We start from the raw sequence: 24,736 nt of genomic DNA, 5'->3' as shown, positions 1-24,736 counted from the left end.
ATAGGTAGAAGAGTATGTACTGAGAAGGTTCAAAAAGGTACCAGTATCCAGGGACTCGGCATCAAGCCAACGAGTAATCGCACAGCTATTGTGAAACCTGCTGCGCACGCTTATCTCAAGCCAAAAGCATCATCTCCTACTGTGCGACTCAACCTAGTAGCAATTCAAATCCTGGTCCCTGCATCTGTATCCCCAATGTAACCCCAAACCCCAACACATCTCCACGCCTATTGCAGCGCATTCCGAATCTCAATCTGGACCTGACCATCCACAACGCCCTTGACTGAGACGCTGCGCAAATCCTCAACAATCCAGTCCGCCCCGGCCTCGCGGATCTTCTCCAAAGAGTGCGTCGTCGCCAGCGCAATCACCTTGTACCCCGCTGCCTTGCCAGCCTTGATTCCACTCGGCGCATCCTCGAGGACAACGATGTTCTTCGAGTTCTCCAGCCCGATCTTCTTCGCTCCGAGCAGGTAGCAGCGGGGGTCGGGTTTGCCCAGCTCGACGTCCTCGGCGACGACGAGGTGTTTCGGGTGTGTGAGGCCTAGAACACCGAGCCAGCCATCGATCAGAGCGCGAGTGCCGGATGTCACGACGCCCCATTTAGCGGAGGAGTTGTCAAGAGCGCTGAGGAGGTCACGGCCGCCGGGGATTTCGACGGCGTCGGAGCCGTATTCTTGGGGGATGCGGCCTTCGATAAAGGTGACGTCTGTTGAGGAACGTGTTAGAAGGTTGAACATATGTTTCCAGGAGTGTTGAAGACGTACATTCCCAGTTGGCCTTGGTCTTGTCGTATAGTCCCATCACATCAATGCTGCGACGGCCGTGTGAGGTGGCCAGAATGGTCTTGGGGTCCACGCCCAGCTCGGCACCGATTCTAAAACAGTGTATTAGAGAGGTTGTCTTGCGTGGTTATCGGGGACTGTAATGGGTGACTCACTGGTGCCAGTGCTTCACGATAGCTATTAGGGAGCAGTATAGTTAGTCGCCGCGTCGCATTGGGTTTCGGAGTCGCGATGAAAGTCTTCCATACCGTCTGTAGAGTCGACAATTGTGCCATCAAAGTCGGAGAGGAGACCATCAAAGGTGTGCACCTCCGCAGGCGCAGAGAATGTTTCTGTCGCGGCCGAAGACATGGCGGGGGAGGGGTTCTGTAGGGAGACGAGTTGGAGAGATTGAAGTTGGGGAGAGCCGTTCGAGGAATGGGTCGAACGGTAGATGTAGTATATGTAAAAGGAAATTAATGTAAAGAAATCGCAAAAAGAAGTCTATGTCTATATCATTAGAAGAAAGGAGAAGGAACAGAAAGATTATCTCGAGGCCTCTCGACGTCCTGAAGCGGTTACACTGCCGAATGGCGTAGTTGTCCCGCCGCCGCGGACCGGTGATCGGCGTTAGTGTTTATCCGCTTATCGAAATCTTGGCGCTCAACTTTTTCGACTCAAGTTTGCGGAGCACTAGACACTGTACCGGTGTGCCTTTTTTCGTCTCTACTCAGTGAAGATAGGTATACAGGCAAAATGACCAAACTTGGTAAGTCTCCTGTCACCCTGCATGATTTTCAGGCTCTCAGACCATAATTCTAACGTTTTGCAGGCAAAAGTTCTAAGCGGGTGCCAGTCCGTCTGAGACACAAGATTGAGAAGGCTGCTGTTGCGAAGCAGAGGAAGCAGAAGAAGCTCGCAAAGAAGGTAATTGAGCCATGCAATCAGTTTCACTCAAAGAAGTTCTCTCAGAACCGTGCTCATACTTTTTTCTACAGAACCCCGAATGGCGGTCTAAGATCAAGAAGGACCCGGGTATTCCCAACCTTTTCCCGTTCAAGGACAAGCTCCTCCATGATATCGAAGAGAAGAAGCGCCTGAAGGCTGAGGAGCAAGAGCGCATCCGTGAGGAGGCTCGCGCTCGCAAGATTGAGGCCAAGCAGGCCCAAGGTGGCCCCCAGGCGGCCGTGGACATTATGGAGGACGATCTGCTCGATGATGATATGGACGCTGATGGCGACGACTCGAACCCCATGGCGGCGCTGCTTGCTTCTGCCCGGGCCCGTGCCCAGGAGTACGATGACGAGAACGAGAGTGAGGACGAGGAGATGGAGGACGACGACGATGAGATGGATGAGGACGAAGAGGAGGGCGGTGTGACATTCGAGGATGCTCCCACGCTAGGCAGCGCACAGAACCCTACCAAGGAGAGCTCACGGCGTCAATTCGACAAGGTCTTCAAGACGGTTACGGATGCGGCTGATGTGGTGCTGTACGTGCTCGATGCGCGCGACCCCGAGGGCACCCGGTCGAAGGAGGTTGAGCGCGAGATCATGGCTGCTGATGCTGGCTCCAAGCGTCTGATCCTCATCCTCAACAAGATCGATCTCGTTCCTCCGCCAGTCCTCAAGGCCTGGTTGATTCACCTGCGCCGTTACTTCCCCACCCTCCCGCTGAAGGCCTCCAACGGCGCCCCCAACGCTCACAGCTTCGACCACAAGCAATTGTCCGTCAAGGGTACCTCGGAGACTCTCTTCCGTGCCCTCAAGTCCTACGCTCACAGCAAGCAACTGAAGCGATCCATCTCCGTCGGTGTCATCGGTTACCCCAACGTCGGCAAGTCGTCCGTGATCAACGCCCTGACCGCTCGCCTCAACAAGGGCTCCAGCAATGCCTGCCCTACCGGTGCCGAGGCCGGTGTTACCACCACTCTGCGCAGCGTCAAGCTCGACAACAAGCTCAAGCTGATCGACTCCCCCGGTATCGTCTTCCCCAGCGCGGCTGGCAAGACCAGCAAGAAGTCCAAGGAGAACGAGCAGGCCCGCCTGGTCCTGCTCAACGCCATCCCACCCAAGCAGATCGAGGACCCCGTTGCCGCTGTTAACCTGCTCATCAAGCGTCTCTCCTCGTCTGAGAACCTGATTAACAAGATGCTCGAGGTGTACGGCATCACCACCCTCTTCCCGACCGGTGACAAGACCACCGACTTCCTGGTCCAGGTGGCCCGCAAGCGTGGCCGTCTCGGCAAGCGTGGTGTCCCCAACGTTGAGAGCGCCGCGATGACCGTGATCAACGACTGGCGCGACGGCCGCATTCAGGGCTGGGCCAATGCTCCCGTCCTGCCCGTTGCTGGATCTGCCGCCGAGGCTGCGGAGCCTAGCGCCGGTCCCGTGGACAATGTTCAGGTTGTTACGGAGTGGGCTAAGGAATTCAAGATCGAGGGCCTTTGGGGTAATGGCGAGGGCGATGACGAGGAGATGGCCGAGTAAAAAAAGGGCCGTCTTTTATTCGGAGTTGAGATGCTCCTGTTACGAAGTCATCCGTTCTCGTTTTAGAATTCTTGGATACCAAAAAGTGGGCGTTTAATCTTCTTGGATGATGGATGGTCTTTTTATTTCATTGTTTTCTTTGTCGTTCGTATTTGTCGCAGTTCAGGCATTTGTCCATACTCTATAAGAGAAAGTAGCGAATTCAATGAGCATCAATACTGAGACATTTTATTTGAAAATAAGAAACGAGTTGATACTCTCCTGTATACCTTTTTAATTGACATGAATAGAAGAGTAGATGCCTTCCATGTCTAAGGTCTAGTCATGCCTTGATGGCCATATGGATACATACTCCATACAGTTGCAGTCCCCACACCGCGCTCCGCCGAAACGCAACCTCGCGTCGCGGATTTCGCGTTCTCATCAACCCGCCACCCTTCAAACCAACTCACCAGAACACCAGGATTATCCAGTCCCAGCAAAATTGGGGCTAACTAATCCTTCGCCCGACCCGGGCACATATCCAGTGCAACCCATATCCAATTCGAACTGCGACGAATCACCATCACCATCTACAGAGAAGACTCGACCACCACAAAAAGAGGACAAAACGTCCGATCCATCACAAGAACACCATGCCACCGCGCAAATCTACCTCCTCGGTGACTCCTGCCGAGACAGATGAGCCGTCACAGTTATCCCCGCAAGCGCAGGGCACGGCCGACAAGCCCATCACCGCGACGGAGCAGCAGATAAAGGCACGGGCAGAGCTAGGTGTCAGCGTTGATGTAAGCAGGCCATCAAGTCTTGGAAAGACGAGGAAGGGACTGGCTCTTTGGAAGACACTAAATTGACACAATCTTCTACACTGTATAGGACTACCTCCTCCCGCGCTCGTTGACAATCCGACTGGCGAAATCGGTGCTCCCACCCAACACGACGATCCAAAAGGATGCCGTCCTGGCTATCCAAAAGGCTGCTACCGTTTTCGTCTCCTACCTCTCGTCACAGTACGTTAATCAATCTCCCTTGTCCCATAATTCCTTCCTACTTCCCGCCTGGTTATTACACCCTTGATCGAATCGAGAAAGGAATACGCCACCTATACCCTCTACCCTATCCTCCTGCCATATAAAACCCAAACTAACCCAATCCTCACCTCCACAGCGCCAACGACGCAACCCTCAAACGCACCGTCGCCCCCGCAGACGTCTTCAACGCCCTCTCCGAACTAGAATTCGACTCCTTCCGCACCCGCCTCGAACAGGAACTCGAAGCCTACACAGAAATCAAAGCCGGCAAGCGCAAAGCCAAAAAGACCGATGCCAACGGCGGCGGTGACGCTGACTCCACCGCCGCTGCGGGCCCTTCTACAACCCGCGGCGAAGACGAGGATGTTGAGATGGTTGATAACCCCGCGAAGCGGGTGAAGCGTGATGGGGACGAGGGTGCTGGTGCTGGTGCGGTGCAGGCTGATGGAGATGAGACGCAGGAGGAAGATGCGGAGGAAGATGAGGGTGAGCCCGAAGATGAGGAGGAAGAAGGCGAGGATGAAGAAGAGGATGAGGAGGAGGATGATGAGGGGCGGAGGGGTGATGAGGATATTGATCGGGTGGAGGATTTGGATGCGCCTAGGCGGATGGATCCTGATGCTGATGAGACGGACGATGATGATGGGCCTGCTAGTCAGTTGCGGGATGACCTTGGTCTTGGATAAGAGGACGTTGCTTGGGAGAATAGGTCGTCATGTGTGTCGTTTGGATTTTGGTGCTGTCTTGAAGGTTGGAGGGCGAGGTCCTTGGGTGGGTTCGCCATTGCTATAGAAATGGATATATATAATGACGAATCGATTTATGCATTTTGGTTTGAAAGAGAGCATTCCAAATCTCAGAGCATATGGTACCTATATCGACCACCGATGTATCTGGTTGGGCGCACATCGCCTGAGTTTGGCCGGCAGGCGAGGTCGAAGTTTGAGGTGCTTCTAAGGTTAAGGTGTATATATAGTGACATGCCTCCCGGGCAGAGCATAAGGTTGATACGCACAGCCTTGCGAGAGACGTGACGCATCAAAACGAGTTTACAGAATGATATATATGCCACATCAACCTTCCTGGGAAAAAGATTTGAAACAACTCAAGTCTCAGAGCATTCAAGCTCACATGTATTATGACAGACGTAAACTACCTCATAATCCATACCAGAAAACAAAAACGGGCATCACCACGACCCCGATGCCTTAAGAAAGGTAGTAATAAAACATGCAAGCTTCACAGCAACAGCAACACAGCATGAAACACCCCAGGGCAATGCACCCCAACCCATGAATAAAACAAGTCACCCCGGACTGAAAACGCCAACGCCACCTCATGCAACAAATCCGTAGTCTATCGTTGGTATCTTTGCGAAGGACGGATGAATGGTGAAATAAGAATGGACTGCTCCGACCAGTGTCTTGGAAGACGAACGGAGCAGCCAGAGAAGAAACAAAAAATGCCCACAAGGAGATGGGTGAAGAAGAGGAACACCAGGGCGCCGTTGGTTATGCATCTGATGACGTGTCGATAAGAAAAATAGGGTGGTGAGAATGAATAAAGAATCGACCATAGCGGGAGAAGACATGGATATTAGGATGATCCGGTGGTCACTTCCTCGACTAGGGGCGCTTGAATGCCGACCTTGAGTCCAGGGAACATGGACTCTGGCTTGCCCGAGCCATTAGCTCTAGCGGCACCAGGTGGTAGTAGGCTAAGTTTCTTGTTAACAGAAACGGTGACACTCTTCGCCTTGCTGACAGTGGCGAAGGAGGAAATGGGCTTGCTAGCCGCAGGCCCGGTCTTGCCCTTAAGGACGCGCTTCTTGGGGGGAGCAGACTTCGATGCAGGTTTGCGGCCGCCCTTAGTTGTCGCGACTGGCTTGCCATCCTTCTTGAGCAAGCTGTCGATGGTTGGACCACTGCTAGCCGGATTGTTGATCTTTCGCTGGGTAAGCTTCTTAGCCACGGGTCTCTCGTCGTGAGAGGAGGAGGGTGTCATCAAGCCAGTGTCGCTGCGAGGACGCTTCTTGGGCGTGGAGGTAATAACCACGGACACATTCTGTTCGGAATCTGACGAGGAGAGCTCCTCGTCGGAACCAGGCTTGATTCCGAAGACGGGCTCTGGCAGCGGCCTGTCGTAGGGCTGAGGGTCCTTCCAGCTCTTTAGCTTGACCAGATCGGCGACATCGTCGGTAGAGCCTTGTACAATCAGATCGAAGCAATTCTCAAACTCCTTGCCTGCTGGCGGCTCGTTGTTGATGAACATGGTCACGCCGTCCTTGCGGCTGCGAATAACCGTACAGAGACTCTTCACGAGGCGTCGAACACCGGGAATCTTCAGACTTGTGCCAGCGACAATCAAAACGCGAGGGCGGGACTTGATATCGGCATTCATGACGGATGTGATCGCCTCCTCGTCGGGGTTGTGCTCGTTGTAAAGAACGATGCGCGGACGCATGCGCCCAACACCGTGACTCCGTTGGCCTGCTCCTATGCGGGCTCGATCGTTGCCAGCGCACTCTTCGCAATCGGGCGGGTCAGCTTCACAGAACTTGTCGGGTTCTAGGTTCTCGAGATGGCGACACTTTTGGCACACCATCTTGGTGATACTACCGTGGAGCTGGATCGTGACGGGCCAGCGACCCTTAATGCTGAGTGGGATCTCGGTCTCTAGGGGCTTCATGGAAGTTTCGAGGCCGTCGATATTCTGGGTGTACAACCGCTTGAGTCGGTTCTCCTGGCCGAGACTGGCGAGCATTTCGTGAAATTTGGTGGGCTGGCACTTGGCCGCCTCAACGGACAGCGACCGCACCAATTCATGGAAGGGGCCCGTTAGGGCATCATCCTGGTAGACGGCAGCATCGAAAAGTAGCTTTCCAGAAGCCTTAAGGTTGTGCTTCTTCTGCAAAGACTTGAACAGACCATCGGTGGAGCGAAAATCGGGAACTGTCAGCGGCGGTTAGCTTAGGTTTTTGACGACGTGACGGGTGACGGGTAACGGGAAAGGTGGGAGAAAAACTTACTACCCGCCGAGGTGGAGATGCCCGCGCCGGCAATGGCGACAATGTCCTTTTGGTGGCGGAGAGTGTCGACGAGCAATTTCACCTGATCTGGCTGCTCGTAGGAGGACTTGGATAGATAGAGATACTGAGTGGTACGCTCTTTGGGCAGGGGGTTGCGTCTCCGCTTCTTCGCGGGCGGAGGGCAGTCTTGGCGCGTCGAATCCTCAGTATCCTGAGATGACGGCGTCAGGTACCGATCAGGCGAGGACCGCAATGATGGTGGCGCGGAGCTCAAATCCGAATCGCTCGATAGATAATAGTCCATGCCTTCCATGACGGAGAGTGTCGTGTATCTCCGTCTGGGAAGTAGGCAAAGGGTGGGAGGAGGAACGAGAAAAAAAAGGGTTGGGTGCGCCCTAGGGGAATTGGACCAGCTGGACAAACTCGGGAGAGAGGGGGGCCAGAAGGGGGCGCGGATGGGAAAGATTAGGCCGCTCGTCGGAACACACAGATCGGAGAAATTGACACAGGTAGAATCATGTAGAGGTGTTGAATCATGTGCGCAATCAATGGAGAGAATTCGAAAAGCTGGTACAAGACGAGAGAGGAAGTGGGAGGTTGGAGGGATGGTGGTAGATGAAGAAGAAGGGAGGAGGGAAAAGGGAGACACAAGACGATGAGGTCAGCTGTCGGTGCTCGATGATACTGAGGGAGTATCAGAAAATAGCGAGAATAAGGTACAGTGAAAAAAACGGACACGGGCCCGTCGAGACCCAGGAGAAAAGGAAAAAAAAAACCCTTTCCTCTCGTTTTTTATTTTGGACGGGGCCAGGATCTGGTTGTGATGGGGAGAAGAGGTTGTGGAATGTGGTTGTTGCGAAGGAAAAGAAGATCGCGGAGATTTGATGGAAAATGGGCCGGGATGGGCAGAGTAGTTGAGTTGGTGGTCGTCGATGGTATGTGCACCTCCGGCGGGGACTCGATGATGCGCTTGTTTTGATGCAAAGTAACGTCGAACTGGGCCGGACAAGGAATAGGACGGAGATTGGGAGAGTCGAAGCAGAGGGTTGAACGAGGTGTATATATAGATGACTACGAAAGATATACTCCAAATTGCAATTCATTTGTCATTTGTCCTTCACTATAGGGATTTCTCTTCTAGTTTCATTCATTCTTTGCCCGTTGTTTGTCGTACGGGCGGCTCTTGTTTTCACTGCTTTGCTTTGTGCTTCTCGTGGCAGTTTTCATGTTAAAGTGCTCTGATTGGCCCAGCTGGATGTGGGACTGATAATAGCTGTTGATTGGTGGGTTGTGGTTGGCAGGGCTACCATATAGGTCACGTGCAATATAGGTTAGTTGGACCCGCCCCTTCTGGTTCGCTGAGTCAGCACAGAGCCCGGCCGAGTCACGGGAGAGTCACGGGGAGGGTCACCAACCAAAATGGGCAGCTCTGCGATGCTTCAAAGTCGAACAATACCAATCCGAGCTATACATCATCATCATCAATCTCCCTTGGGGACTATTATCTGATAGCCTTTACTATATTCCTGAAATTCTACGCCCGCTGCCTTCAGCAAGAATCAATTGCGAATTCTCTCGATCGGTGCCTGGCTGCGCGTATTGATCCCGGTTCTCGCCATATCAACACCGCCAAACCGTCCCCGCAACGTATCGGCATTCCCAGCATTGACCCCCTGTGCCATGCAGGGTGGGCTCCATTGGCCCTCTGCATGACAGCTGGATCCCGTTCAGTGGATTTCCTGACTATTAGCAATGCCATTGATCATGGAGGAAGCTATCAATGTCGACGACCTCTTCGGTGAGGCCCATTCCTTGGATCTGGGGTTACCCCCGGCACCGGCCCCGCCCACCAAAGGGCTGGCCCAATGTCTCGATGAGATGCGCCTGCTGGGTTGTCGCCAGTAAGTAGCTATCTACTTTATCTCGGTTTATCAACGTAACTCAAAACTAATCATGTATTTGCTTCTCCGCAGGAAGGTGGCCTGGTCCCGCCTAGGAGGCATAGCCTACATCGCCTCCGATGGAGTGCGAGTATGTGTGCGAAACCTTCAATCTCGTTCCTCTGATGGGAAATGGGTTCTGAGTGACGAGTTCCCTTTGGGACCGGTCACTGAAGCTCATAATGGCAATCTGCTGCTTCATCTCTCCTGGAACGATGCCGGATCGGAGCTGGCCGTCGTCGACTGTTTGGGTCGGGTGTCTATATATTCAGTCTTTATGGCCTTGAATAATATTACAGGCCTGCGCCAGGCAACCTACGACTCTAGTGATGATAGTAATCAGATTGTTGGCCTGATGTGGCTCAATCCTGGGCGTCAGGTAGGCTATGCAGCTCGTGGCTGATAAGCCTAGTGACCATATGAAAATTTCAACATACTGACATCTTCCAAACAGGTTCATGCTTTCCAACAAGCAGCAAAGCTTAACAACAGATGGGCATATTCGCCATTCCGCTGGCGTCCAACCCATCCCTCTCATCCTGCCGGGAAAAGTTCCTTGATCTCTGTCACACGAGCAGGCCAGATCAAACTGATGTACCAGAACATGGATGGCAAGTGGGCTGAGGTCCCTGCCGAATTGAAGAATACCGGATATTCAGATCGGTTATTGACACACGCAGCTATGGTCGCCACGCAAGGTTGGTGGTTTCTTCCTCTTCCCGTAGACTATGGTATGTATGGATGGCTAACATATCCCATTTAGGAACCATCTTGCTGGCCACTTACTCTGTATGCCAGAAGATCTGTCTATATCGAGTTGAAGTTTCTTGGAATCCCAACAAATGGGACCCTACCGCAATCAGAAGCCCTAACAAATGGCCGATCCCCTCCCTTCGCCTCCTCCACTACAAAATCGATATGCCCAGCAACATCTTGAACGTCAACCTCGGCTCTGAAGAGCACTCGGATCAACCAATGCCATTTCCCAACTCGGTATACTCGTTGACCCGTCTTGAAGTCATCCCCGGACAGGTCGATAGCCCTACGGGGCCAACTACCACCAGCCCTTGGATTCTGGGGGTCTTCTCCAAACCCCTCCATGCCACGCCAGAATATCCAGACCAGCAAGGTCCTCTCAGTGTGATTGTTCGATGGCAACTAGACTCCGCACAGCAAACATTCCACCCCAAATTCGACGAGGTTGCGTCAAAGAAGAATAACGCACAGGCTAGGGTATGATGGAAATCTCGGATTGCCATGACAAGTCATACTAACAGAATTTATAGCCCAAAATCGAGATGCGTCGACTCGAAGACATCCACCTACATAAATATATTATTTCAGTGGACCTGATGGAGCACGTTACGGCTCCTGCCCTGGCACTTACTCATGATGATGGTTCTATTACGTTCTACGAAACGAAGACCATGACTATGTTCAATGGGTTGGATGATGCCAATACGGTCAACTGCTTGGCCCAGGCAGGTTTCCAGTATCCAATGGATACACCAGGTATGTTCATCGCAAAAGTCGGCGCTCTGTCTCATTGAATTTAATGTTAATCCATGTAGGCCTTTCTATCGCGTTCTCTCCAAACTCTTGCGCTGCAGTGGCATTGGACAGCGAGGGACAATCTCGGCTGAGATGGATGGAGCACACCTTTGGATCCAGTGGTGGTCTTTATGATGAGAGTATGCAATATTCGTTCCCCACTTACCGAATACATTCTTACCCGGCTCTTACAGGTAAATTCTCCGCTGCGATTGCGGCATTGACTCTGGCTTTCAGCCGTGGCTCTGGCAGTGATGCCAATACGGACGACATTCTGATGATTGTCCTGGGGCAGCTTTCTCCCGGTAAGCGACGGACAACACCGTGAAAGGGAAACCGAGCAATTTCCTAATAATCTTGATAGAAAACCAATCCACCTTCCTCAGCGAAGTATATCGTGCATTGTCTGTCAACTGCAACTTCACTGTTGAACAGGAAAAGCTTTTGACACATGCATACATCCCGCGAGCACTTAGCTTACAAGCTAGTCTGGGCTTCAAGGGAAGAAGCCATCCCCGGACTCTGTCGTCGGCTATTTCTTGGGCTATCCTACAGCTACGACATTCTTCTGTGCTCTACGCAGCCTACTTCCAGAACAGCAAGAACGTGCCCGCCGAGGCCCATGATTCAGGTAAGCTGGGATATACCCTAATATCAACTCTATCGCCAGTACTAACAACAGCCTAGGAATTCTACATGCCCTCCTAGGAAACACGAAATGGGCTCTCGATTTCTCCCATTATATCCTAAGCGAGATCTTCGATCTAGCCGATGATTTTGAAAATGTTCTCCATGACTCGGAAGCATTTACTCAAAAACGTAAGCCTCAAACCCCAAGAAACCTTGTTCTGCGCCTTCATCCACAGCCTCACTAACAAACCACTCTTTCTCCAGTGAAAACAACAACATCCCTCCCCCTCCTCATCCTCCTCTCCAGCATGTCCCGCGCCTTCATGCGCTTCATCTGCCGCGGCCTCCGCGGTCTCCGCAACGGCTTCGAGCAAATAAACCCAGCAATGCTCGAACCCGAATCCCGCGTCTACTACATCGACATCTGCCAAGCGCTCGAAACCTCACCGGTCCGCGTGGACATCTACGAAAAGTTTCTAGCAGGCGTCGACTCCGCCGTCAAACACGCCTACCAAGGCTCCGGCTTCGGAGACGCCGAACGGCCCAGTCCAGAGAAAGAACTTCTCGTGAACGCACGTATCCCACCGGTCCTCATCTCCGCCGTTGAAACGCTACTCAGTCAAACTGTCCCGTCGATTCGATCGGAGATTAACCGGAAGGACATCGTGCTGGGTGATTACAGTTGGCTCGGTTTCGGGAATGACCCGCGGACGGTGGCGTATCGGAAGCGTCGTGATGTCGATATCTTGATGAAACTCCCCCTACGCCCTGTGGCCGCGGGACGAGACATTTCGGGGCCCGCGCAGATGTTGAGGAGACGTCGGTGTGTGCGCTGTTGTGAGGTTTCTGGGGATGGGGGCCGGCCTAGGACGGGTCCTTGGACGAAGATGATGCATCGGCTTAATTTGCTTCGCACTTGTGCTTGTGGTGGGGCGTGGGTTATGGAGATTCCTGAGTCTGGTGGTGATGGTGCGGGTGCGCAGGGTGCTGGGGCGTTAGTGTCGGGGCATGTGTCGGCGTCGAGGGCTGTGGGTGTTATGGGGTCATAGTCTTGTGGGTTGGGATTTTCTTTGGGGTTTAATGCGATAGAACAGTTTTATGACCAGTTATGGAATGTATGTTGCTATTTCGGAGAATGTTGCGATGAGAAAGAAGGATAGATACTAGGTAGAGACTACTTCTTCCGCTAGGAGTTGATGGATGTATACTTAGATAGAGGATCATGGATAGGCCAAGTCATCAGAGGACCCCATGGTTTACGACAATCTACGAGACGATCTAGACCAAATAGACCAGGAGAAAAGTCCATGCCGCGCAGAATCGGATTTCTAGCAGCGAATGAAAGAAGGCTGTTCTAGACAAATTTATAGAGAGCCTCTGCTCATTGTGCATACGAGAATACGAGAATTCCAGCACTGGTCGAGGTAGAAGACGTCTAAGTTGTCATGTCATGTCAAGAGTCGATTTGCATCGTTTTTTAAGATACACAATCAAGTTCCATTTTTTGGATGTAAAAAAAAAGAGAAAATCGACCCCGCTCAGGTCCACACATCACACATCCTGTTTAATGTGTCCAAGGGCAAGTAACGTCTTTCCCCCACAAAACTCCAGATCCGATAAAGTTCTGCACTTAGGCCTATTGATTCGACATGTTAGCAGGGTGTTCTGGGAAAGTACCGGTGTACTTGACAGGGGGCAGTTGTATCGAGTGTAGAATAGGCAGTGTACTGATTCCGGTTTGATGGTGTGTATAGACAACATCCAGACAAGGAACACAACCATTCCACACTCTCTGCCGGAATTCTTCATACCTTGACGGCGTACTTCCGCTGGGGGAAGTGGATCTGGCGCTTGCGCTGGCGCTCGGTGGTCCGGGTAGCCTCGAACTTGGTGAGACGGCGGCGGAGCTCACGGGTGAGCTTGGGGCGGAGGTCCAGAGGGATGTACTTCTTGTTCTTGTAGAACAGACGCAGCTGAGCGCGCTGGTTGGCGTTGATGACGGTGAGAACGCGAGCGATCGACTTGCGAACGTCGGAGCTGTAAATGAGAAAAGAGTCCAGGGTCAGTGTACGATCTTTAAAATTTTTCGACGTGGTTGAAAAATGCGGATTGCGATGGATATTTCAATTTCTGCGACGTGGTCCCGGGATGTATCGTGAATCGTTTCGGTTGTTGTTGCGAAAATTTGACGGTTCGTAAATTTTTTTTTCATCGTGGTCGTGTCCCGTTGCCCGAATCTCTCATCGCACGAAACCCCCGATCCCGGTCGCTCGTCGCAGAAAATCCATCCGTGGAAAAAGTGTAGTGGTGATAGGGATGTCGATATCCGGTGTACGCACATTCTCTGGGTCTTGGTAGAAGCGCCGTTGGCGATCTTCTGGACGCGGAGCTGGTTAAGCTCGGTCTTCAACTCCTCGAGCTGCTTGGAGAGCTCCTCCTTGTTCTTTCCCCAGAGCTGACCAGCCTTGACCTTGGACGACTAGACGTAAATTCCATCAGCGCGAGATTCCACACGAAGCGATTGTCGTCGAACATACCATGGTGGCGTGTGTTGTGTGCTGGGTTGTCGGCGTTGAGAATTGAAGATGTCCAATGGACCAAATTGTGGTTGTGGGACTAGGGCTAAGCGAGTTGGTCGCACTAAGCGGGCACGTGATGATGGGCGAAAAGGAAAAGTTGAAAAATGTGTGGGTGTCTGATTTTCAAGGCAGCCACTTTTTGCCCCCGTCTTATCAGGTGTCGAGGTGTCGAGGTATTAAGGTGTCAAGGCGGCAAAGACCCTTACCGGATTGGGTTAGTCTCTCGGCGGTGCACTTACGTCGACTGGCAGCGGGCCTGTCTCTGGCATGTCCGGGGTTTAAATGGGTGAGATAGAAAGAGTGAATTGAGTGTCGTTTTTGATAGACGTCTGTGAACTATCTACCATCTACACATCATGACGTCCACGGGTTCTGGATGGGCACAGCTTCGACAGCAAGCCCGCTCGCTCGAAACTCAGGTACCGAATAGCTCGAAGATATCATCCCCATACACCAGATACACCAGACTAATATGAAGTGTGATAAATAGACTGAGCAGCTCTTCCATACATACGCACAATTCAGCTCCCTCACCAAACCACCACCGTCTCCCACAGAGGAAGAGCTACGGCTCGAGTCCCAGTTGAAAGACCTCCTTGAACGAGTACGTCCACGCCAGGCATCCCCCAAAGTCAAGTCCTACAGGAAGCAAGAAGGAAACAGGCTGACTGTCTCATATAGCGTGAATCTCTCATCTCCCAACTCTCTCGTCTCCTCGACTCCGAAGCTACCCTCACCTCCTCCGCCCTCAAACAGAACAACCTCGCCCGCCACCGCGAAGTCCTGGCCGACCACCGCCGGGAGCTCCAACGGTTGACCTCCGCTATCGCCGAGTCGCGCGACCGCGCCAATCTACTTTCCAATGTTCGTTCCGATATCGATGCCTACCGCGCATCCAACCCCGGCGCCGCCGAGGCCGACTATATGCTTGAAGAGCGGGGCCGAGTCGAGAACAGCCACAACATGATTGACGGCGTACTCAGCCAGGCATATGCCATCAACGAGAACTTTGGCATCCAACGCGAAACACTCGCCAGTATCAACCGGCGTATCGTCGGTGCTGCCAGCCAGGTACCCGGTATGAACTATCTGATTGGGAAGATTGGGACCAAGAAGCGGCGAGATGCTATCATCCTAGGCTGTTTCATTGGATTCTGCTTCTTGATGCTAGTGTACTTCCGGTAGGCGGGCTGGGCTCGTCTCATGATTTGCTTTGTTATCATTGCGCTCCGTCTCTCGGTTCATCTCTTGCGTGTCATGCAGCTCGTACAGCGACTGAGTATTTCTTTTTGGTTTTTATTGCGGCGTTTGGGGGTTGGGCATTTCCTTGAGGACTCCCTGTTACGGCAATGAAGATAATACTTGCACTTGGCTTGTGATGGCGTCTATGGTCTTTCTATTATACACATTCTCTATCATGTACAAATCCAGTTGTTGAGAGGAGACTCCGTATCATACAGTGATCCTTTGAGGGGGTAGCCCTGATTTAGGCTTGGGTTTTGCTTCCCATCGTTTCGTTTTACTTGCGACTCGCCATTTCAGCTTCGTAGATGGCCTTTCTCTCCACAATGAGCTTCTGCAAGCCCGTATTGAGCGTCTCCATCTCCGCTGGCTCGGCATTACCACTGCCAGCCCAACGGATACGACAATCCGAGTCCACAAGGTACACATAGCCGACCTTAGAATTCATCATGCCAACGGCCTCCTTGAGGGTCTCGGTAAAGCCCTTCTGCACCAGGAAATACCGCGAGTGCTGCGGAGCGGGCAACTTACGGCGCATGCTCCACATGAACATCTTCACCAGCGCCGCCTTCATACGGTTCTCTTCCAAATTGATATCCACCATCTGCGCAAATTGCGGGTTCTTGGACAGGATCTCAGCCAGTTGGGGGTTCTGGCTTGGCCCCGTGAATGTTCCTACTTGAGTCTCTGCCCAGACGCTGGAGAACAACTTCACGACGCTGATCTTGCCCTGCAGGGTTGAAGTTGTGTGCTGCTTATCTTTTGGCTCGGCGAGTGTTACGCCAGACATGTTGGGGAAGTATAGGGCCTTGTCGCCTTTGAAAAGCCGGGGGTTTGACACGAAGGTTTTACCTTCCAAGAAGCGCAGGTTTGACCATTCTCGGAAGTAGGGTTTGGCGACTTGGCGTGTCCTAGAAAGTAATTGGAGCTGCTGTTAGCTTCAGGTCCCATTTCCGTGTTCCTGGGTGATAGACAGAACGTACAGTTCTTTCCGCCGTTCAAGATGCCGATCATAGTCCACAAACTCGTCTCGCCTCTGCTTCAAGGAACGTGTGTCCACTCCTGTATTCTCACCTGCCATTGGTGGTGTTGTAGTCCCGATCGGACGGTCCAGCATTGGTGGCTTAAAGTCCGCATCGCCCGGTTGGGGCTTCATGTCTGGGTTTTGTTGGAATTGGGTGCCGCGCCGCACGGGCTGAGGCTCCCTACGCGGCGGGGATGATATCGTCGCCGCGGAGCTGCCATTGCTGGGCTTCGCTTCTTTTGCGCTTGGTGTAGAGGCATAGTGGCGTATCGCGGGGGATTTCGCGCGGAGGTGGGAAAGTGCTGTGGTGCTTCGGAATTGACAGCTTAGACAGCGGCCACTTCGGAGGAGCGGGAGCTCCGATACCAAGTAGGCTGGCAGTGGTGATTTCCACATCTTGTCTGGTGTAGGTATGTGATAGGATGCCGGGCGCGACAACTGGGTTCGAGCAAAGTTGATTCTCCGTCGGGTTCGGTGGTTTGCGATCTTCAAAATTGCCGGGGATGGTTGGATCACATGATCTATCTACAGTTCACTCGGAGTTGGATTTCAACGATCCAAGCAGGTTTCCGGTGTTTATGGATTATGTGGATTCTGATGCTACTTCCATAAAAAGCTCTCAAGTCCGGTGGCAAATACTTTGTCGATGCCGGGCCTGTACAGAAAAACATAGATGTTAGGAGGTTCAGACATTGACAAGTCTTACTTTCTAAGATATAGAGATCTAGATCTAGATATTCCGGGCCACATTGAATGGCATTAGGTTCATAGAATATGACTTGAGCAAAGAAGTCATGTATTTCACCTAATCTAAAATACAAACCTAGTTCTTCCTAGGGCCTAAGCCATGCGTGTTTCTTATGGCCATCGCTCGAGCAAGACGGATTCGGTTATATGGGCAGTCCCGTGACTTGGCGGCGTTTTCGCGCAACGCCGCGTCCACGGGTGCCTTAACTGTGGCTCCAGTGCTTCACCCCGACAACTGCGTGGTCGGAGCTGCCTGCGGTGACACGGTAGTGACACGGTAATACCGCCAATCCGGCACGGTCTCGTACCTCCCAGGCAACTGCGATGACTCCTCCAAGGATCAAACGCTCCTTTCGCTATCGGATGCCTGACTAGTCCGCCATCATGTCGGGAATGAAAAGCAAAGCCAGCTTCTTTCGCGCCCTTGAGCACTTGGATTACTCCGATGACTCTCAGGACGATGAAGATTCTTTGGAGCGTCTTCTGGCTCACGCGAAGCCTACAGAAATTCTAAATTCGACCGCCGCCCTATCCAACCCGGAGCCTATTGCGCTGACCCGGGCAAACACGGCGCCTTCGTCCTCGTATACGAACAAAGAAGTTCGAGAAGAAGTCAGCGCCGATGACGCTCACCCAAGAAGACGACTTCAGCCTCTTGAACCGAATTTGAGGACTGTGAAGCGCTCTCAGACCACCGGCACTATGCCCAGCACTACGTCAGCCCTTAAGAAAGGAGGCCCTGCTCTGAAGAAAAGGAGAACAAACAGTATAATTAAACTGGTCCCCGAGGAACAGAGGATCTTCAAAGAACTCGTCTTCTGTGAGACTTTCTTTATAATCTGTTTGTTGTCACTCTTCTCTCTTACTGACTTCTCAAATAAGTCTTCTTCCCGAATAATGATATCTCTCCTTCTCGCCGACTGCGCATCCAGCGAGCACGGGAATACGGTGCTCACTGGGCGATGGATTGGGCCGAGAATATCACACATGTGGTTGTTGACAAGGATCTACAGTATTCTGATCTCATCAAACACCTCAAACTCGACTCATTTCCGGTTAGTACGTTTTGCTCGTGACTACTGTGCATCTGCTCACAATAGCTATAGGAAAGCGTGGCTCTTGTAAATGAGTCTTTCCCTTCAGAATGCATCAGATTTCGCTCTATCCTGAGCCCATCACAAGTGCGATTCCGCGTGGAAGGAACCCCGACATCTGGCCATAATGATGCCCCGGCTCCAGTTCCTACTCCGGCTTTGGTAAATGTTCCTGTCTCCGTAGAATCTCTGCCTCTGAAGGCATCCAGGAAAGAGCAGGAACAGACGCCAGAGCCATCACAACCCCCGATTCAAGAGGCCATACCGGGCAGTCCTGCCGCATCGGAAGTGGCTGTCAGGTCTTCTGTCCCCGAGGACAGCCCGGAAGAGATTCGCCAACGTGATGCTCTCGATGATTTAATAGCCGAGGCGAAAGCAACTAGCCACCTTGTGAGTTGAACCCAAAATTAGGAGTCTTACCAACTAACAAGTCTGGCCAGCCGCTTGACCCAATCGATTGCTCCGATGAGGAATCTGGCGACTCTGAAAGTGAGTCAGATTCAGAGGCTGATCAGTCCCGATCAAGGGAGGAACCGCGAGGAGAGCCTGTTGTTGAATCATGGGCACGCAATTTTGCCTGCATGCAAAAGTTTGACCCCAATGCAAAGCGCGAAAACCCAAACAACCGAACCATCGAGGTATTGCAACAAATGCTGGATTACTATACGCGAACGGGAGATCACTGGCGGACGCTGGCTTATCGCAAGGGGATCAATGCTCTCCGGCGACAGACTAAGAAGATCATGTCAAGAACGGAGGCACGGTCTATCCCTGGCATCGGGGATCGGCTGGCAGACAAGATTGAAGAAATCGTCGTGACCGACCACCTGCGCCGGCTTGACCATGCCAACAAGACGGAAGCAGAGAATATAATCCAGGAGTTCCTCGGCATCTATGGGTGTGGCCTTGCCCAGGCGTCGAAATGGGTGGCGCAAGGATACCGGAGTCTCGACGACCTTCGTGAGAGAGCGTCTTTGACCAAGAATCAGCGCATCGGCATGGAGCGTTACCACGACTTTGCACAGCGGATCCCGCGCAAGGAGGTCGAGGCCCACGGGGCGATAGTGCGCCTGGCAGTCCAGGCGGTGGACAAGGATATGCAAGTGATCATCTCAGGCTCTTACCGCCGCGGGGCTCAAGACTCGGGCGACATTGATGTGCTTATCACCAAGCCAGACGCTACTTTGGAGCAGATCCGGTCGCTGATCCTAGATACCGTGGTGCCTCAGCTGTTCCGAGATGGGTTTCTGCAAATTGGTCTGCAGACTTCTCGACGGAATGGAGATGGTTCAAAATGGCAGGGGGCATCCATGATCCCGGGAAGCGCAGTCTGGCGGCGACTAGATCTGCTGTTTGTTCCTGGAGCCCAATTTGGAGCGGCGATGATATACTTCACGGGCAATGATATCTTCAATCGCAGTATGCGATTGCTTGCTCGGAAGAAAGGGATGTGTTTGAACCAGCGAGGACTATTTAAGAATGTGCTGCGCAATGGGCAGGTGAAGGTCAATCCGGGCCAACTGGTTGAAGGTTGCGATGAGCGGCGAATCTTCGCAGTGCTAGAGGTACCCTGGCGACCTCCAGAGCAGAGAATTTGCTAGCAGAGAACGCAGTTAGGTGGATATATTATTATTATTTCATTCACAACCTCCTATGGACTATGTAGATGACTGTGCAGGATATAGACATGGATAGCTCGACGCGGGTGCGGCCAGCCAAAGTCAAATCCAGAGGTGCATACAGGTGATTACTGGAAAGTGCCTTCCCAATTTGAACACTTTTGCCATGGAAGGCAACTTCCATCTTTTTCCTTCTTTACCCCTCCGTTGGACTAAGGCAAACGACAAATCGTTGACTGATCCTCCCCTCGAGACCCGAGTCTTTTGATTTCTCCCCCCATCACCGCCTTCAGTCCTTCTTCTCTCCCTTCCACCCCTCTTTTCTCCATCACCGCCTTCATCCTTTTCCATCACCGCCTTTTCCTTTATCATCATCACCGCCTTTTCATTTCATCACCGCCTCCCGTGCGGTGAAGCCTCATCGCTTTCTGTTCCCCCCCTGCGACTCGCAGACCGCCCTCTACTGCCCCCCAGTTTTGCCCGCACATCCAATACGAAAACATTATCGAGAGCTCCTCGACGACGACGTGCACCTCGACTTGGGCTGTGCCTGGTTCCTCGGCCTGCCCTTGCCGTCACTTGTCGAGGTCGTCTCCCGTCACGTCGACCTGACGTGTTGTTGTGCTCAGCTGGGTTTCTGCCCTTCTCCCTCTGATTCGTCCGGACCGCGTGCTGCTCTGTGGCCGAGGTCATCGCGTGTGTTACTTGATCGCTGACGAGGACTCGAAAGTGCCAACAAGGCAATTGGAGCGGTCGGTAGACCCTGGTCACTGACGCGTCTGCAAATTTCGACTCTAACACACCCCCCACCTCCATACACGCACAGTCCAATCGCCGGGCCCCGACCACCTACGGCCTATCCTTCAAAATGGGTCGTAAGCCCAATCAGCTCATTCTTGAGTTCTTCATTCGAGGTCCTAAGCTAGAGGACTCGAGCAACCGCTATCAGCATACCTGCAAGGCCTGTGGCGAAAAGTTCCCGAAAGGCCGTATCGATAGCCTCACCAACCATCTGGTCAAGAAATGCCAGGCCATTCCGCTCCGTGACCGTCAGCGCGTGCTCCTGCGCCTCCACGAACTCCCCGACCTCGCCGAAGGTGATGCCAACAAGGATCCCAATGCCCCCGCTGGAAAGAAGGGCGACGGATCCTTCGGTACTCGCCCCAACTTCGATGGTCTAAACGTACTCGCAGAGGCGTCCCGCCAGGTGGGTGCCTCGGATCATACCAAACGAGGCCCTGCATATGCTCAGTCCGTGACGTCCGGTGGAAAGACCGTGGTAGTTGATCCAGCATTGGAGGCCGAGTTTACCGTGCAGTCTGATGTCAAAGAAGAAGACGAGAATGCTCAGGGTAAGTAGCGTTTGTGTGGTGTAGTTCATTCAAGCTAAAACTTCGCATGCTAACAATGGCCGTTTGTCAGGAAATGCTCACTCCTCTGGTACCCCTACCATTCCTGCCCTCCCCAGCCATACCTCCGACCACCCTACTTCCATGTCGCCCCCTCTCGGTGACCACTCGATGACCCCCGACTCGACTTCCAATGCGCGCCAGTCACAGCTCTCGATGATTGCCGCCTCTGCCAACGAGATGGTCCCCCAGGGACTGACAATGGATGATGACGGATTGAAGATGGGCCAATGGGGCCAGCAGCTGACTACCCATGAGCAGCTCTTGTTTGACAGTCTGCAGGAGCATGACCCGTCCCTGACTGCTGCCACTCAGCGCGCCGCATCGTTCCCACGACCCATTGCAATGAACCCCAATACCCAGGCCAAGGGGTTTGTCAACGAGTTTGGTAACTCTACCAAGCCTGCCAAGCCCAAGGTTCGCGGCCGCTTCTCAGATGAGCGTCGTCGTGAGGTTCAGGAAGTGCGCAAACGAGGAGCGTGCATCCGTTGCCGTATGCTGAAGAAGCCGGTATGAATTTCATTTATGATTTATCAACGTCCTGGTTTAGCAAGAAATATACTGACAATGACTTTTAGTGCTCGGGAGAAACTCCCTGCACCACGTGTGCCAGTGTTGAGAGTGCTCGCCTCTGGAAGCACCCGTGTATCCGAACTCGCCTGTCTGATGAATTCGAGCTTTACAATGCCAGTAAGTTTTTGTCTCATTCGATACTTTTTTCGTTTACTTAACGACTGACTTGTGAAGATCTGCATGCAACTCTCGCCTACCACGACACCAACTCCATTAAGAACCAGGTCAAGTTTGAGCATTACGCTGGCCGCATTGAGGTGACCCATCACGAGGAGAGCTTGGTCTATGTTACCATTAGCGGACTCCAGGGCCACCGTGCCTCCGTCTCAGCTCTTGACCCGCAGCTTCAGGGCTTGGGCGACGACCAGTTCTCTGCACCTGCCCAGGAAATCTACCTGCTGGATAGCGATGCCGATGACATTCCCAGTAAGCTGGAATTGTACATCAAGAAGACTGCTACATTCTTCTTCGAGCGCGAGGAGTCCAACTTTATGAAGTCCACTCTACTGCTGGCCTCTGAGCTGGCTCAGGCTAAGAAGGATACGCTCCTCGAACGTGCCGTGGACCTGTGGGTCGCCACTCACATTTTGGTCGACAATGAGCTTACCTGGAAGACCTTCTGCAACCCTACTCTTCCTCCCACCTCGATGCACTCATTGTCTCAGCCCTCGGATGAGGGTCGCCTCCCAATTGAGGAAGTATCGGACCCCGAGTCCTATGCCCTTCTGTGCAGCCAGCTGCGAGCCGCCATGGAGAAGCGTGCCATGCAGCTCAGCAAGTCGGTAATCAATGACCTTGAGCGCCGTCTGCTCCAGCGCCAGAAGACTGGCTGGTTTGAGACCTTCCTCGTTGCCGTTGTCCTGCTGAACTGCGTCGAGCGTACCTGCTGGCTCTTCCGCTCGTGGGACAACGAAACCTTCGCTCAGCGTGTAAGTTTGACTTGTCTTCTTTGACTTCTGAATACTCAAATTGCTAACTTCGCACAGTGGCCCTTAGATAAGCGTCCACCCTACTATTACAGCCAATCCGAGCGCTTCGCCGACATCCTGCACATGCTCCTCCGCATGCGCAGCCTGCCTCCCAAGTCGGTAGTTCGCCCGGATAATGGCACTCTCAAGGCTGTCGACGGCAGCGACGAGTACGCAATGCGCTGGTTCGACATGATTCAGGTCACCCCATTCTATCTCGAGGAGCGCACCAATGCCGTCTTCGATGCCCAGGACTCGCGCTCGCTTGACCTTCGCCACAGCGCTAGCTTGCTGTTGCCGCACAACGCCTAAATCACGAGTCACGAATTCAGATCTCCCGCGGGAAACCTGAGACATGCCACGAGTCACAACAACGTCATTGATATTGTATGATTTAAGGGGATGGATGACTCCACTGCTCGATAAGGAAACTACCGCTGAAAAGAATTCCGTGCAAGAATTCCGAGCGAGGCAGGGGTCATCATTTTGTTCTGATGCTTCTTTCTGCTTTTCAAATGGTGTCCATGGGATTCAGATGGTGTTTTGGGGTTCGAGGCGAAACGTGCCCGGCTTTTATGCCGTCTTGCTTACCAAGATTAATTGTTAGGATTCAATGTCATATTACTTATCAGAGTAATCCGTCTTCTTGTTCTTCAAGATCGTAGGTCATAAGCTTGGAAGTCTGGTGGTTGGAGATGTGGTAGTACATAGTGAGGGCAATATATGTCACGTGAGTATGGTCCTATAGCACGGGCTTATTCTTAGAGATCTAGTCAGTGCAGTCGTGTGATGGTAGAGTGATTGGGTTCACCCCTCCATACTGGCCTTTTGTTCCTATTGAAACTCCTCAACCTCTTTTTTTTTCTCTTTATTTAGCGCCTTACTGGTTCGCCACACCATGCCTATTACTCGATTAGCCAAACGTGCCAGGGAAATGGATGCAGAGAAGACTACAATAAACGCACTTCAAAGCAACAGAATGGCTTGCGTGTTATCAACAACACTACCACGAAAACAAACGGCAAATATCCATATCCCGCAACAAGGCCACCTCAGAGCTGCAGATTGCTGGACTGGATATCGCTGAAAGATCCACCTAATATTGCCATCCCAAATAGCGACGACCTCTTTGCCACCCTCCAAGAGATGCACAAACTCCAAGACTGCATCGTTATAGCCCGAGGCCGTCCACGTGGAGTGGCTGATTATTGGTAAGTAGTATTGCCCTTTCTATATCAGAAGATATTATGCCGTCTTCTAAATATCCAATAATTAACCAACCACTAGAGTGGAGAAGCAGTAAGGGAAGGGAAGAGTTTCTTGCCTCAGAGCTTTCCCTCAGATTGAATGAAGCCCTTGCATATCGCTCATGGAGCCAAGAAGCTGCGTGGCTGATACCTAATAAAGGGGTGGTTATACGCGCAAACCCGCTTTTCCCTCCACAAAAGCTTTATGAGGTCTTGACAATCTATTTCCCCGCAGACTTAGATCAGGAAGCTATCTCCTCTATTGAAAAGTTTAGATGGTTACCTAACTGGTACTTTGGCGAGGAATACGACGCTCACTATCCCGTCGAGTCCCAGAAGCCTGCATGGATAGAGGGGACTTATGAGTATAAAGGGCAAACTGCAAGGCGGTTGGCTTATTTCATCAGATTAGTTGACGAGGAACGAGAGCGAATCTATGAAGAAAAAGGGAAGTATAATGTCATTGTGGATTTCTTTGACGGCCTGAAAGATCTCGGGATGATTGGGTATGAATCGCTGCATGTTGAATTCGTGGAGGTTGTTCACTATGTACCGAAGAACTACGTACCAGAGCCTCCCCGACCTATATCTCCTGAAGGGAGGAAGTTTTTAGATAGTTTGCCAGCCTACGACTCAGATATATCACTATAGACGGAAAGCAATGACAGAGAAGGCTACGTAGGTTGGCACGGCTAACGGTCGTCCAGAAGTGATACAGAAGAACAGATAGATTGATAGACTCATTTTCAGTCAATTTACTAGTCGATATTAATTAGGACCATCAAAGCCGACAAGGAAAGG

The 24,736-nt window shown here is 52.3% G+C and overlaps 11 protein-coding genes across 11 annotated transcripts; 7 read left to right on the top strand and 4 right to left on the bottom strand.

Moving 5' to 3' along the window:
• Positions 1-227: 227 nt before the first annotated feature.
• On the bottom strand, positions 228-1,136 carry N7496_006556 (HAD family hydrolase; the record flags this gene model as incomplete). Its single annotated transcript, XM_056699485.1, has 4 exons — positions 228-709; positions 768-877; positions 941-962; positions 1,034-1,136. The coding sequence occupies 4 exons, from the start codon at positions 1,134-1,136 to the stop codon at positions 228-230; spliced, it is 717 nt and encodes a 238-aa protein (XP_056554898.1).
• Positions 1,137-1,520: 384 nt separating this feature from the next.
• N7496_006555 (GNL3/Grn1 family GTP-binding protein) lies at positions 1,521-3,253 on the top strand (the record flags this gene model as incomplete). Its single annotated transcript, XM_056699484.1, has 3 exons — positions 1,521-1,533; positions 1,597-1,691; positions 1,763-3,253. 3 exons carry the CDS (start codon positions 1,521-1,523, stop codon positions 3,251-3,253), a joined length of 1,599 nt encoding a protein of 532 aa, XP_056554897.1.
• A 635-nt stretch (positions 3,254-3,888) lies between these two features.
• Positions 3,889-4,970, top strand: cbfA (uncharacterized protein; the record flags this gene model as incomplete). Its single annotated transcript, XM_056699483.1, has 3 exons — positions 3,889-4,041; positions 4,130-4,263; positions 4,421-4,970. 3 exons carry the CDS (start codon positions 3,889-3,891, stop codon positions 4,968-4,970), a joined length of 837 nt encoding a protein of 278 aa, XP_056554896.1.
• A 910-nt stretch (positions 4,971-5,880) lies between these two features.
• Positions 5,881-7,625, bottom strand: N7496_006553 (putative SIR2 family histone deacetylase (Hst4); the record flags this gene model as incomplete). Its single annotated transcript, XM_056699482.1, has 2 exons — positions 5,881-7,235; positions 7,313-7,625. 2 exons carry the CDS (start codon positions 7,623-7,625, stop codon positions 5,881-5,883), a joined length of 1,668 nt encoding a protein of 555 aa, XP_056554895.1.
• Positions 7,626-9,064: 1,439 nt separating this feature from the next.
• On the top strand, positions 9,065-12,482 carry N7496_006552 (mediator of RNA polymerase II transcription subunit 16; the record flags this gene model as incomplete). The annotated part of the gene is made up of 10 exons (XM_056699481.1): positions 9,065-9,213; positions 9,286-9,631; positions 9,707-9,950; positions 10,016-10,485; positions 10,539-10,764; positions 10,824-10,943; positions 10,998-11,108; positions 11,168-11,434; positions 11,491-11,622; positions 11,698-12,482. The coding sequence occupies 10 exons, from the start codon at positions 9,065-9,067 to the stop codon at positions 12,480-12,482; spliced, it is 2,850 nt and encodes a 949-aa protein (XP_056554894.1).
• A 381-nt stretch (positions 12,483-12,863) lies between these two features.
• On the bottom strand, positions 12,864-14,024 carry N7496_006551 (60S ribosomal protein uL29). The gene is made up of 4 exons (XM_056699480.1): positions 13,971-14,024; positions 13,773-13,912; positions 13,245-13,470; positions 12,864-13,069 (listed from the first exon to the last, which is right to left on the bottom strand). The coding sequence occupies exons 1-4, from the start codon at positions 13,971-13,973 to the stop codon at positions 13,064-13,066; spliced, it is 375 nt and encodes a 124-aa protein (XP_056554893.1). The 5' UTR covers positions 13,974-14,024; the 3' UTR covers positions 12,864-13,063.
• A 344-nt stretch (positions 14,025-14,368) lies between these two features.
• On the top strand, positions 14,369-15,197 carry N7496_006550 (putative vesicle transport v-SNARE protein Gos1; the record flags this gene model as incomplete). The annotated part of the gene is made up of 3 exons (XM_056699479.1): positions 14,369-14,431; positions 14,503-14,616; positions 14,694-15,197. 3 exons carry the CDS (start codon positions 14,369-14,371, stop codon positions 15,195-15,197), a joined length of 681 nt encoding a protein of 226 aa, XP_056554892.1.
• Positions 15,198-15,531: 334 nt separating this feature from the next.
• Positions 15,532-16,674, bottom strand: N7496_006549 (mitochondrial ATPase complex subunit ATP10; the record flags this gene model as incomplete). Its single annotated transcript, XM_056699478.1, has 2 exons — positions 15,532-16,165; positions 16,238-16,674. 2 exons carry the CDS (start codon positions 16,672-16,674, stop codon positions 15,532-15,534), a joined length of 1,071 nt encoding a protein of 356 aa, XP_056554891.1.
• A 735-nt stretch (positions 16,675-17,409) lies between these two features.
• On the top strand, positions 17,410-19,720 carry N7496_006548 (DNA-directed DNA polymerase IV; the record flags this gene model as incomplete). Its single annotated transcript, XM_056699477.1, has 4 exons — positions 17,410-17,845; positions 17,908-18,080; positions 18,132-18,509; positions 18,560-19,720. The coding sequence occupies 4 exons, from the start codon at positions 17,410-17,412 to the stop codon at positions 19,718-19,720; spliced, it is 2,148 nt and encodes a 715-aa protein (XP_056554890.1).
• Positions 19,721-20,606: 886 nt separating this feature from the next.
• N7496_006547 (uncharacterized protein) lies at positions 20,607-23,000 on the top strand (the record flags this gene model as incomplete). Its single annotated transcript, XM_056699476.1, has 5 exons — positions 20,607-21,090; positions 21,161-21,657; positions 21,726-21,837; positions 21,895-22,649; positions 22,707-23,000. 5 exons carry the CDS (start codon positions 20,607-20,609, stop codon positions 22,998-23,000), a joined length of 2,142 nt encoding a protein of 713 aa, XP_056554889.1.
• A 564-nt stretch (positions 23,001-23,564) lies between these two features.
• On the top strand, positions 23,565-24,586 carry N7496_006546 (uncharacterized protein; the record flags this gene model as incomplete). The annotated part of the gene is made up of 2 exons (XM_056699475.1): positions 23,565-23,880; positions 23,928-24,586. Coding segments are annotated over 2 exons (975 nt in total), but the record flags the coding sequence as incomplete, so codon positions are not given.
• Positions 24,587-24,736: the final 150 nt, after the last annotated feature.

This window comes from Penicillium cataractarum (genome assembly GCF_028827025.1).
Source record: "Penicillium cataractarum strain IBT 29864 chromosome Unknown utg000005l, whole genome shotgun sequence".
Taxonomy (NCBI): domain Eukaryota; kingdom Fungi; phylum Ascomycota; class Eurotiomycetes; order Eurotiales; family Aspergillaceae; genus Penicillium; species Penicillium cataractarum.
This window is presented reverse-complemented; position numbering and strand designations above follow the sequence as displayed.